Here is a 13235-nt window from a genome sequence, read left to right on the forward strand (position 1 = left end):
TCCTGCTGCTTGTTATATAAAGACACACGCAAACAAGTACACATGCCATGACAAGCCATAGGGTTATGACTGCTCAATATGCCGTGTCCATTGCTTGAGATGGATCGCAGCAGTAGGTGTCATTTGGGGGCTTTTGATGGCTTCTCTACTGTTTTCCCTCATTTTCCTATTTGATGCTAAGTTATACTTTTGTCTAATTCACAGAGAACATCAGAGAATATGCAGTGAACTTTAGCAGCACTATCATTAAAATCAGTTGCCACAGATAGGTTGTATTTCTTATTTTCAATTGTGAAATACTATACATATATATACACACATATATATGTATATATACACACACACACATACATACACACATAAACACACACATACATGTTCTGTTCATACATATATATACACACACCTATACCCCTATATATATACACACACACATACATATATGCACATATGTATGTATATAAAATGATTAGTAGTAAAATGGGCATTCATGTACCTCCCACCCAGATTAAGAAACAGAACAAGTATCTCCCCTTATCCGTCTCCTAACAAGATAATCCCAGTATACAGATTTTTGTACTTGCCATTCTCTTCATAGGTATATATTTGTCACCAATATATACATCCCTAATTCAGATAGAGTGGCTTTGAAACACCAAGTAGCAGTCCTAAACCTCCCTGTGCAAGGAAGCGATGATGCTTTCACTTTTAGTTGAAGGCTTTCGAGAGAGCTGAAAAGAGTCTCTGGATTTCTTTCTGGCTTTGGCTTCCCTGAGAGTGCCTATGAGCCCATTCTATGAGAATTTAGTGGGCAAGGTCATGACTGCATTCTGGAAAGCATTTGGCAGGGTGTTAAGGTGGGTTCTAGCTATCAAGTGGAACTATGGTTAGAGGGGATGGACTTCTTTGAATTTTTCTGCCTCACCATGACCTAACTCTTTCTCTCAATAACAGGTTAAGGCAGAGCACATCTGGGGATGATTGTAAGAAACTGGTTCAGACTCACTTAGACATTCTATCCTTTGGTTGAAAAATAACTCTCCAATGTTGATGAGACTCAGTGTTGACAGCTCTCTACATCTCTGCCTATTGAGTCAGAGTGCCCCAATATATCTGTCACCCTAGACTCTTCTAGCCCAATCCCCTTAGAGGGTTTTTTTTAATCTTTTCTTTGTTGGATTCCCCATTTGTTATATCCCCTGCATTCCTCATTCTTGTTGCAAACTCAACTTTTGTTGGTGCATGTTCTGCAGTAACTTTTTAGTAGAGGGTGTGTCCTTTATTCAACCCTTGGACTAATTTGATAGTTTGGATTATTTGTAAAAGTCTTATAATTCTGAACACATTGTTTCATTGGTTCTCTGACTGTACAGTTGCCTTTGAGAAGTTTAAAACAGTCTAATCCCTGATCCTTTCTTTGCCATCTAGATTTTCCTATTTGGAAACTTGTAGACTCTTCTCTTTGTTCCCAATATTCTTAAACTTCAAAATAAAATGTCTTCCTATTGTTCTTTTGTTATTGTACTTGTTGGGCCATTTCAAGTGGGAAACTGATGTTCTTCAGTTCTAAGAAATAGTCTTGATTTTTTGTTTGTTTCTGATAATTACTCCTCTCTATTTTTCTCTGGTTTTTAGAACTACTGTTATTGGAATGTTGGACCACTGGACCAGTCCTATTGTTTTTACCTTTTCCCTCCTATTTTCTGCCTCTTTTTATTTTTGCTCTTCTTTTGTGGAGATTTCCTCAACTTCATCTTCTAACCTTTCTATTAAACTCTATTATATCAAATTTCAAGAACTTGTTTGTTCTCTGAATGATGCTCCTTTTCCTTTTTCTTCTTCATGTTCTTCATCTTTTAATACAATCATGTTTATATTTCATGGATGGAATGTTTTCTCTTAACTCTGAGGATTCCCCAGAGAAGAGTCTTCAGATCTCTTTCTAAGAAGGTAGGGTTCTGGCTGCCAGCTTTTGGAGAGTCTAGTGAGAGCAGAAAGTTGGGGATCTCTGCATTGTGTAGATGATCAGTGAATCCCCATTTTCTGTGAAGTAACTCCACCTACCAAGAGTGGGTGGTGGAATCTAGTGATTTAATATCCAGTGCTTCTTATTTTAGCTGCAACTGATGTTGCCGGTTTGCGCATCTTCCGAGGGTTTTGAAGTGTAAATTAGTTCTTATCCATCCCCACCCATAGTCTAGGATTAGACTCTATAGGGGCTCTGAGTCAGTTACCAATTTTCTATATGCTTTATTCATTACCATTTTCTCCTCACTGTTTCTCCTTTTTTTGTTGGTTTATGTCTTTTTAAAATTCATGTGCTGTAATTGAGTAGCATTTCTGGTGCAGGAAAAGTAAGTGTGTGTTAAATCTGCCTTCTTAATCTAGAAACCAGCTTGTTCTTGATTGCTTAGTTAGAACTTGTAAACTCCGTTTGACCCCTGCAATGAAAGTTCCATTATGTACTATAGGTTGAGTATCGACTGATGCTTATTGGAGTCAAATAAAATCTCTAAGGCTAAAATCAGATGAATCATCAAGATCAGGAATAGTAATGCTAATGCTTGGGTGATAAGTAGTCTCCCTGCTCCCAGTTAAGATGAAGGAAACTTCAGTGAGGTTTGGCAGTTGGTTGTCAGCAGTGTAAAAGGAAGATGGTAATTTTCCACAAGTTTCTGGTTTCTCTTCACCATGTAAAGTCTCAAATGGAAGTGTCAGATTACAATATTTTTGTACTACAGTTATCTTTACCCTCGAAGGAAGAGTAGATGTTAGCTTTAAGTAAACAGGATATAACTTATGGAACTACTACCAGCTAATCCTTGTAGTATGATAAATTGAAAGATAGATGATTGGATGTACCGTTTTCTAGCTCAAGATGCTCAAAAGTTAGTAAAGGGAGTGAGGGAAAGATAGCATTGATGATCTGGTTATTCATTTTTAAATATAGTATTGTATTGAATCTTCACAAAATCCTAGACGATACCTATTCTAAATACTATAGCCTTCAATCCAAGGATCAAAGGAATTGAGGAAGTTGCAAGACCAAACAGCAAGCATGAGTCATTTGTAAGACCAAAGCACTGGGATTTGAATCCAAGAGAGAATGACTGTAAATTCTTTCTGTACCTTCATAGGATAAGTTTGACAACAGTCGTCAGTAATCTTGCTATGAAACTGTGGTACAGGATGCCATTTTTTTTTTTTTTACCCCAACTGAATAGCTAATATCAATCAAATACACCGTTTCTCTTCATCAGCTTCTTGAGGAATAAGCAAAGTTGCTGATTTTATACCCTTAGTAGAAATGAATGACACATCTTTGAAAACTTTTTCCTAGACATTCATTATTTTAGGTCTGGAATATCCAATCTCTAATTGTAGTTTAAAATATCTGCTACCAAGTGTATTGGATTTATGGCCAGACTAACTTCAAGCATTGATAGTCAGAGGGGTTGACCAGATTCCTGCATTTCTATATAATGTGTCTCCTCATTTAAGTAAATAGGTAAATATTAATGAAATTTTATTTCTCTACATTTGCACATTTGAAATTAAGAGAAAGATTCTAACATGGATTCTCATGATAATTATAGCTGTATTCTATTTCCACAACCTTTGATTTACTTTCTAGGCTAAAATTCTAGGTTTTCCTCATCATTCCTCAAGTATTAGAAATCCTTATTCTTCTCTTACTTAAGTAGGTCACCTTATTTGGACCTATTTAATAGTCTAGCTGAGGATGATTACTTTAGTCACTACTGTTAGGGATCTCTTTATTGAATTTCCCTTTCATTCCTTTCAAAGATGCATGATTACCATACTGAAGACTTCTTGGATATTTCTGTATATATTCAAAACTGAGAGAAATTATTTTTCCAGATTATTATTCCCCCAAACATGTGATACTTACATGGTTCCTCACCCTTTTGCTTGCTGTTCTCTTGCTTAGCTTCTGGAAGAATAGGCAAAGGCAAGCGCCAACCCAATGCACACTCTCTACTCCTGCTCCAAACCCTTCTTCTTTGTCTATCCTGGAAAGTAGACTTAGCTCTTAAAGACACACTTTCTCTTTCTCACTTGAACAGGCCCTAAGCCTGTCTTCCTCCTCCCCCTTCCCCACCTTTTTGTTTTTAAAAAACAAACTTTTATTGAATACCTACCAGACATTGGGGTTGTAAAAGAAAGTAAGTCTTATTCCGGTGAGAGAGACCATACTGATTCATAGGCTTATGTAGTTCTGCAAGATGATGGATGCCTTCCAGCTTATGTTTGAAGCACTTTGGGAACCTAAAGGTATGAGGTAGTGGTATTGATCTCCCTAGTGGAACCAGTCTAGGAGGTAATGTTGAGAAGCAAACTCTGTATCTTTTTCTCTAGACAACTCTTGCTTCCCTAAGAGACCAGTGGGGCTCCATATCCTTCAGAGAGCCTCAAATCTACCCTCCAGGCAAGACTTAGTTCCTCTCTCCTATAGCTTTCAAGTGACTAAGTTCATACATTTACCATAGCCTATGTTCCATTTATTATTTTTTATATGTGTGTCTTTTCTACAACTTGGTGAGTTCCTCAGGATTTTCCCATGCATTTAAATCTATTTTATTCTCTGTATAATTCATTTTTAAAGCCCTAGCACTTTGCATTTTCAGACCTACTTATTGATGATGAAGCTTTAAAAATTCAATGAGTGAAAGATTTTTAAAAATCTTTAGTGGACACAACTGGCCTGTCATCTCCTTGTTAATCTCTAGTTGGTTGCTTCAAGATTTTGAAATATTTTTTAAATCATGGGTTTAATAGTATAACTGAATTTTTAAAATCAGAAATGTACACATACATTTTTTGTTTGAAGTTTTGGGAAGGAGACTATTTTCAGTTTTTCAGGAATCTTGTGGTTATATCTGAAGCAGGAGTTTCTATCCACTAAAGCCATTGTATGACATTTACCACCACCTAAAGAAGGTATTTAAGGCATGTAACAGCTTCTCCTCATTGTTCTCTGAAGCCCTGCTGCTACCACATTTACACTGACCGTCTTTAAAATCACTTGGATTTTTAAGCTATGAACCTTCTAGAAGCTTTTTTTTTTTTTTAATGTTTGTTGCCTATTTCATTCTGGCATTGGCCACCAGGTAACAACAGTGCCTTGAGTAGCTTGAGTCTCTTAAATAGGGAACTGTTGCAAAGTGACATAAAGATTAAGCCCCATGCATTTAAGAGGGAAAGGGGTAAGTGTCCAGCATCATGATTTTTTAATTCCTCTCTGGTACTTTGGCTTTTGTAAATACAGGCATAAATTAGCAGCTGGCTGTGAACAGCCTCTGGCCCTGCCAGTCTACTGTTTCCATGACATTGTACCTCTTATCAGGGCCACTAAGACAAAATGAAATGAAGTCTGGCCACGTGGCAAGGGGCAACATGGATCATGCAGGGAAAGAATATGAAAACTGCATAAGTAAAGAGACTGAGCTCGTAGAAGAGGTGCCGGGAGATAGTGAAATATCCAAAAAACCAATTATATTTATGAGAGGTCTTTTTTAACCATAAAAAATGCATTTATACCAAAATAGAAAAATCAAATATGTTATTTTAGATTTTTCTCTTTCCTTCACCCTTAGCCATCCCTCTGGGTATTCTAGTTGTGCGTGGAGACTGTGATTTGGAGACTTGCCGTATGTACATAGATCGCCTGCAGGAGGTGAGTTTCTTTAGCCAATAATTTATTCTGCTCAGTTTTCCATTTTTGTCAGTAATTACCAGCCATCTATATCTACTTCTAAGATGATGCATTTGGGGAGGAAATGGAAATATGGTGGCCTTGTCTTTCTTGTCTCTTAAGCATACACCGCATCTTCTCCCTCCCCATCCCCACTGCTGTTTTTCCTCCTCGGGTGGTTGGAGTGGGAAAGGTTGATTAGGTTAAGTACAGCACCACGTTGCTCCAGTGTGATCCATAGCTATAGCCTGGAACTCCTTGTCTTGCCAGACAGCTCACCTGTGTTTTTTGAACTATACAGAAGTTCAAAGGGCACTGATAAATAATAAAGGAAAACAGATTTGGCGTTACTTAATGTTTTGCATCTAGTACAGACTTCTGTCAGAGACAGCTAGATTTGTTTTTAAATGTAACTTCTACAGGAAAGAAAAACCTATATTTCAAAAGAATTTGTGTCAGAACACAAAGGAATAATCTATTATTTTTTTTCTCAATCTGGTCTTACCATAGAGAAAGAGAAAGGAGGAGGTCTCATATGTGACATTCCCATGAACTTGAACTGCACCAGCAAAGCCAGGAGAACCCAGATCCATCACTGCAGTGGTCATGGGTTGTTTTTGCAAAATTTCAAGGGAGAGTATTCAGTGTCTTGTTCTACAAATGGCAAAAAGCATAAACAGCCACTTCTTTGTCTTTGTTTCTTGGTGAAAGATGCACATTAGAATCACTTTTCTGGGATGCGGTCTAGACATTTATATTTTTAAAGCTCTTGCGTGATTTTGATAAATACCCCAAGATGAGCAACTCTCTTCCAGACAACACATTATACATAAGTAAATATCACAAATAAAGAAGATATATAGTGTTTAAAATCCCTTCAAATTGTAGCTACTTAGCTTTGAACATTAGAGTCTGTTTCTCTTGGTGGAAATAAACTCAGGTAGGAGGCATAAAGGAATGTAAAAATTACCAATTTTTCTCTTCAGCATTGTGAAGGATAGAGATGGAACTGGGAATGTAGAATATTTTGAGATAGTTGCCAAACTGTGAATACTAATAAGGGTGAGAGAAGAAAAGTCAACAAAGTTTATACTTGTGGCTTCACTTGGCTATTTTTACCAAAGATAAATTTAACGTGTAAAAATTTGTGAACTTTTTAACATGTGACTCAGGTCCAAATCAATCCTAGAACATATAGTAACTCATATTTTCAAAATAATGTTGGTCTTTTATTGTGGAACTTCCCTCAAAAAAAAACCCAGCAATAAAAAAGTGACTCATAATTGATACCAAGCTTTTTTTTTTTAAACACTTGGGTAACTTAAGGTTCCACAGTAGCAAAATATATGACTGATGAATTGACTTTGTTGAAAATTAACTTACTGTTATGCTTATCACACCAATATTCAACAACTAAAAGTAGGATTCTTAAAAAAATAAATAAAAAAAAGGAAAGAGCAAGCACAAATAAAGAGGAAAAGTTTTAAACTTGGGCTCAGAGAGTAAGTTGATAAAGCCTGTGGGAAGCAGGTACCCAGGTAGCCAGGATTGCTGACATCTGTAAATAGAATCACTATGCTCGTTAACAAGGAAGCCTGCAGGACATGACAGTGATGACAATTTAGTTATAAAACTTTATAAAGGGAGCCTGGCTCTCAGAATCTTCCAGTAAAGCCTCATTAATTTCAACCCTGTTAATTTGCACTTCGTGATAATGCAGAGCTGGACGGTGATTTTTTCTTTTCAGTCTATGAAATCCTGTGTTTGCCAAGCAACTTGTCAGTATAAACACAATTATCGTGACAGTATGTTTTTGGTCTTAGATAAATAAATTCTTCCTAAGTGCCTAAGGGGGCTTAAGTAGCTTACTGCACAAACCAAAAGTCCAGGTGCAAGTTAACTAGGATCCCCATTTATTACAACAAAATCGCCTGTCTTTTACTTTTGGTCTTCTCTATCCTTGAAATTATATCACTTACCTCTAAACGCTATTTAGGATTTATAAGTTTCAATAGCTAAATGGCCTTTCTTCTCTTAGTCCAACTGGGTGTGCTTTTATTATTTTTGGCATTATCTTCTTTGTTTAACCTTGGGGGACTGGGGAGAGTAAGATGCTTTCCAGATGGGCTTAATAATATAAAATTGGGCGTTTAGTTGATGGAGTTGAGGCAGTTTGTTCAAACTAATCTTAAGGTGTATGGGTTATTTTTTTTTTTTTTTTTCCATTTTCTCATTAGGACCTGCAGTCAGTTTCTTCTGGCTCCCAGAGAGTTCATTACCAGGTAACATATAATTGACTCTCCTTGTTTCTTACATTCCATCCAAAAGAAGTCCATCTGTCAATTAATGTCTCATTTGGATTAGAGTCCATATCCTCCCCTAGGGATAGAGTTCACTCCAAGAACCAAGATGAAGTTGGCATTCTGATTATTTTGCATTTTCCTGCAAAATGGACAGTCCTAGTCTAGTGCAAACTTGGGCTGTGGCTGTTCTCCCAGATCATTTAGGAAAGATTATAAAATGAAGGGCTTTCAGTGCCAAATACTAGAAAACTCAACTCAAACTAGCTTGACAGGGAGTCTGTTGGTTCACATCAGCACAAAGTTCAGATGCAGGGTGGATTTTGTGTTCTGTTGGTTTTTCTGCTCTGTTCTCCGTCTTTTGTCACATTTCACCTCGGCACAAGATGTTTTCCTGGTCCAAGATGGCTGCCAGTAGCAACCGGGGCTGTGTGTTTCGCATTCACATCCAGGAAAGTAAAATCCCTGCTTCTGCAACCATGAAACCAACTTTCTAAAATGCAATCTGTTTGTCCCATCCTGATCTCTTGGACAGGATCCGATAAACCCAGCCTGCCTCTCTCTAATAACCCACATCCAGTTCCTGGGAGAACACTCAGGGACCTTTGCCCCAACACTCTTTGGGAGTGCAGTCTCTTCCCCACTTTCCCACCCTTACTGTGCGGTACAAGCCCCTCCAGCCATCCTCTTCCCATTAGATTTCCCAGGCGTGATTAGGATACCAATGCACAGCATCACCCCAAACTGTAAGGGGCGTATGCAAAGCTGTCTGAGTTGTCCCATAAAAGCCCTTCTCTCTGAGAAGCCCAGTACCCTTGCCGGCTAGGAGGGGTGTGTGGGAGTCACAGCATGCTCATGACACCCTCCAAATAAATCTTCTCCTAGACCCTCTATACCTCTCTCCATGTGGGGGAAGGACTTAAAATGTCTAAATCTGGCAGCACCCCACTTTGGGTTTTGGTGTCTATTACACTACACCTGAAACCGCTAGTTAAGCATCTTTTTGCCAAAACAGCAAAAAACAACTACTAAAAAAAAAACCTCTGTGCCTTGTAGCCTCTAGGTGACTTTCTTCCCCTGCCAGTCGATAGCCTGTACCCTCAGTCAAAGCGGCCTGATTATCCTGAGGCTGGAGGACAGAAATGGCCTGGTGTTCTTGTTTGTATGTTTATTGCTCAAAGTACCCCACTATTCCAGAGTCCTGTCTTCCATCTGGCTGCAATAGAAAGGATGATAATTCACTTAGGGTGTGTTTACAATGAGGAAATAAAGTCTACTTCTCGGACTGTTTTTTTTTACCAAGCATTAGAAGACAAATTTCTACTTTATTTTTTAGATAGAGCACATTTCTTGTATCCATTATTTGCATATTTACCTGGAGCCACTATCTAGGTGTCATTTTATTTTTTAAAGTATAGTATTTTTAAAGTCGGAGCTGATTTCCACCCTTTAAGGATCGGCACTGGTAGCTATAAGATTTTAAGGGTCTTCTTTTTTAGAATTTTTAATTTTTACACATGGACATTTTAAACCTTTGCAGTTGAACCGAAGTATCTAAAACATTTATTCTGATTAGTTTTATGAAACTGATACATTTCTTTATTATCCCGGCTTATTCAATGTAGTCATTTTGGCTTAAGAGTTTTGATATAGGGATATTTTCTACCATGTTTTCTTTATGCCATGTTTGTACGTATCCACAGATATCCGGGGATGGTTGAGACTCTAGAATATGATAAGGATATTGATCTTATTGATTATTTGTTAATAAAAACATGCAGAAGGATTAATGGTACTTAGCCGTATCAAAATCTTTCTGTTTTTTGTTTATTTGCAGTAAGGTCAAACCCTGGTGTCAAAACTGCTGCATTATAAATGTCACTTCAAAAGTGACATTTATCCTATGTGGTCAGTGCACAAAAGGTTTGTGCACTGACCACATAGGATAACCAATGCAGCGATCAAAGATGAGTTTCAGGAGTGTTACTTCGCCCCACACCCCTCCTTGAAGAATTACAACAAGCAGGAGCCTTTTGGGTATTAAGAGAAGGTTGGAATAAGAGGTCTAGGGACACCCCAGAACTGCGCATTAAGCAGGAAGTTTAACTGAGGGAGACAGTGTTTGAATTAGCATGGCCTGAGAGTAGGGAGAGGGTGGTGAGGAAATTTCCTAGGCAGAGCGACAGAGAGCTGGTTGAGGTAAGGAGTGAGGGGATATAAACTTTCCCATTTGGCTGGGATCTTGGGCAGACAGGACAAGGAATGAGTTGGAGGGATGGTGAATAAAGAGTTCTTTTTTGGCTATAGCAATCTTAATATGCCTATTAGATGCAAGAGGTTTTGGTGAGTAGAAAATTGGATCTATGACTTTCAAAGCTTATTGAAAAAATTCAGGCATCGACATAGAAATCTGAGGGTCATTAGCAAATGAATGGTATTTAGTTGAAACTGTGGGGCTGGAGTTCACTCAGGGAGAGTTTGCATAAAGAAAAGGGCCCAGGGCTTCCCTGGAGGCGCAGTGGTTGAGAGTCCGCCTGCCAATGCAGGGGACACGGGTTCCTGCCGCGGTCCAGGAAGATCCCACATGCCGCGGAGCGGCTGGGCCCGTGAGCCATGGCCGCTGAGCCTGCGCGTCCGGAGCCTGTTGCTCCGCAACGGGAGAGGCCACAATAGTGAGAGGCCCGCGTACAGCAAAAGAAAAAAAAAAAAAGAAAGAAAGAAAAGGGCCCATTGTCATATCTGTCTACTGAGTGGTGAAGAAGAGCACAAGCTTAAGAGAACAATCAGTCCAAAAGGGTCATGGAAACAGATGGGCAGCTGGAAATCCAGGAGAAGGTGGTATCATGAAAACCAAAATTGAAATGTGTTTCAAAAAAGGAAGAAGTAATGAAATGTGTCAGATGGTGTAGAGAAGCTGAGATGACATAGACTGATTTCTATATTTTCCCGAGGGTACGTATAAAATACATGGGGGAGGTGTATTAGTTTTATGTAGAAAGTGACAAAACCAACTGGCAGGAAATTTAGCACTAGATCTTGTGTTTCCTAATGCAGAAACTGGTAATATCAGCATCTCTAGTCTGCGCCAGTGAGAGTTAGAGGGTGATTAGGAGAAAGACCTGTAAGAAACATGGACAGCAAAAAGCCTTCAATGCTTTTTAATGACCTTTCTTATGCATGCAATGGAGCTAAATATACTTGAGAATCAACTGTGATGGAATGAATAAACACCAGTAAGTTTAAAAACTTGAGAAATTCCAGTGGGCTCACTAATTTGCAGTTGGGATTTTAGCTGACGGTTTTCTAAGGCTAGAAGAAACTCAAGAGAAAATCAGCATTTGGAAAGGTGTACAAGTGCCCAAGACACCTTATTAGTGAGCCATATGGCATTTCCCAGCCATTTAAGCATTTCTTTGCTTTGGATCCTTCCTTTCCCAAATTCATAGTGAATTGCCAACAAAGTACTAGGTCTCAAAAATGACACCTTGTATTAACCTAACAAGGCATAATAGGTTATACAAGAATATGCTGGATATTTATAGCCTGCTGAATATTCCTGCCTGTACCATCTCTGAGGTCAAAACACTAAGGCCCCTCCATCCTAATGCATCTCCTGTAACCCGTAACTGATAAGTTATAACTTGACAAGCAAAATGCACTGTGCTTGCAGATTCGGGATACTCTTGAGCTTGGCAAATAAACTAGAATTCATAGGGAAATTGGACTCTGCATACCTATTTAATGAAGATGCTTCCTGAAGCCACCTACTATGAAATTATTCCTTCTCTGCTCCCTCCCTGGACTTCTTTATGTCCCTTCTTAACTCCAAGTCATAAAGTTACTAAGGAATAGAGGCAGATTCATTCTAGTGATTGTCAACTGGGGGAGATTTGCCCCTCATATGGGACATTGGGCAATTTGGACATTTTTGTTTGTCATGACTAGGGGACATGGTACTACTGGAATCTACTGAGTAGAGGTCAGGAATGCTGCTAAACATGTCACAATGCACAGGACAGTCCCCTACAACAGAGAGTTATCTAGCCCCCCAAATGTCAGTCGTGATGGGTTTAAGAAATCCTGAGTCATTCTGATGGCTCTCAGGGCATGACTGGGGACCAGGCAGATGAAAGTGCTAGAGGAAGAAAGAAAGTGGGAAGAAGAGCAGGAGGAATAAAGGAAGTAGAAAGACATATCTGTGGATATGGTGGAGCAATGGGACCAGGAACAGTTAGGGGTGTTGTAGACACTCAGGGTTTCCCCGTTTCTATGGGGTACAACGTAGTTGGTACACAGAATGAGCTAATACTTTGAGGTGTTAATAAATACAGTAGGACTCAATAATAGGTGAAAATGGATCTATTCAGGTGATTCCTCCGCTTTAAGAATTCATTTACTTAGGGCTTCCCTGGTGGCGCAGTGGTTGAGAGTCCGCCTGCCAATGCAGGGGACACGGGTTCGTGCCCCGGTCTGGGAAGATTCCACATGCCGCGGAGCGGCTGGGCCCGTGAGCCATGGCCGCTAAGCCTGCACATCCGGAGCCTGTGCTCCACAACGGGAGAGGCCACAACAGTGAGAGGCTCGGGTACCGCAAAAAAAAAAAAAAAAAAAAAAGTTCATTTACTTAGAATAGCACTAGAATGGTTGGAATGTTTCACAGTAGATATAACAGTTTCAAAAAGTTCTTTCTTCCTTTAGAGCCTTTACAGCTTTCACTTTCACAAGAAAACACTCCTGATCAGATCTGAGTCTACAGCCATTTGTTCATCCTTTCATCTCTTTTTTTTTCTTTCCTGCGTACGTGCTCTTCTCCTGGAGGATAGGTCCGTGTTATAGTCCATCAGAGCTCTGTCTAGTCCTAGGCAAGCAGCATGTGCCCACAAATATTTGATTTATTCTCCTTCCCTTCATACTGGCTGCCCTTATTCATCTCTCTCTATTATCTGAAATCTCTTCCTCCTTAATTTGTTTTCTGGATTCTAGAAGAGTCTGAATGGATGGGTGGAAACAAGTTCAAGGGAGTCCCCCTGGGAATTACTCTATCTTGTCTTAGGGAAGGACAGGAGTTAGCTAGGAAATTTGGTGCATGTTGTTTTTTTTTTGGGGGGGGGCTAGATCAAAACTGTCAGAAATGGCTCAAATGGAGAATTAAAGTAAGACTTGCCTGGGGCCAGGTCTGTTTGCTGTTACAAGTGAAGGCAAGACAGCGCGCGCGCGCG

At 39.3% G+C, this 13235-nt stretch overlaps 1 protein-coding gene across 2 annotated transcripts in view; it reads left to right on the forward strand.

The window, feature by feature from the left end:
• The window catches only part of DGKI (diacylglycerol kinase iota), a 447808-nt gene that overhangs the window by 352659 nt on the left and 81914 nt on the right, over positions 1-13235 (forward strand). For both annotated transcript variants that reach the window (XM_060155951.1, XM_060155952.1), the window contains 2 exons: positions 5619-5698; positions 7954-7998. In XM_060155951.1, coding sequence (XP_060011934.1) covers positions 5619-5698; positions 7954-7998 — 125 coding nt within the window. The remainder of the gene's footprint in view (positions 1-5618; positions 5699-7953; positions 7999-13235) is intronic.

This window comes from Lagenorhynchus albirostris, chromosome 8 (genome assembly GCF_949774975.1).
Source record: "Lagenorhynchus albirostris chromosome 8, mLagAlb1.1, whole genome shotgun sequence".
NCBI classification, from domain to species: Eukaryota; Metazoa; Chordata; class Mammalia; order Artiodactyla; family Delphinidae; genus Lagenorhynchus; species Lagenorhynchus albirostris.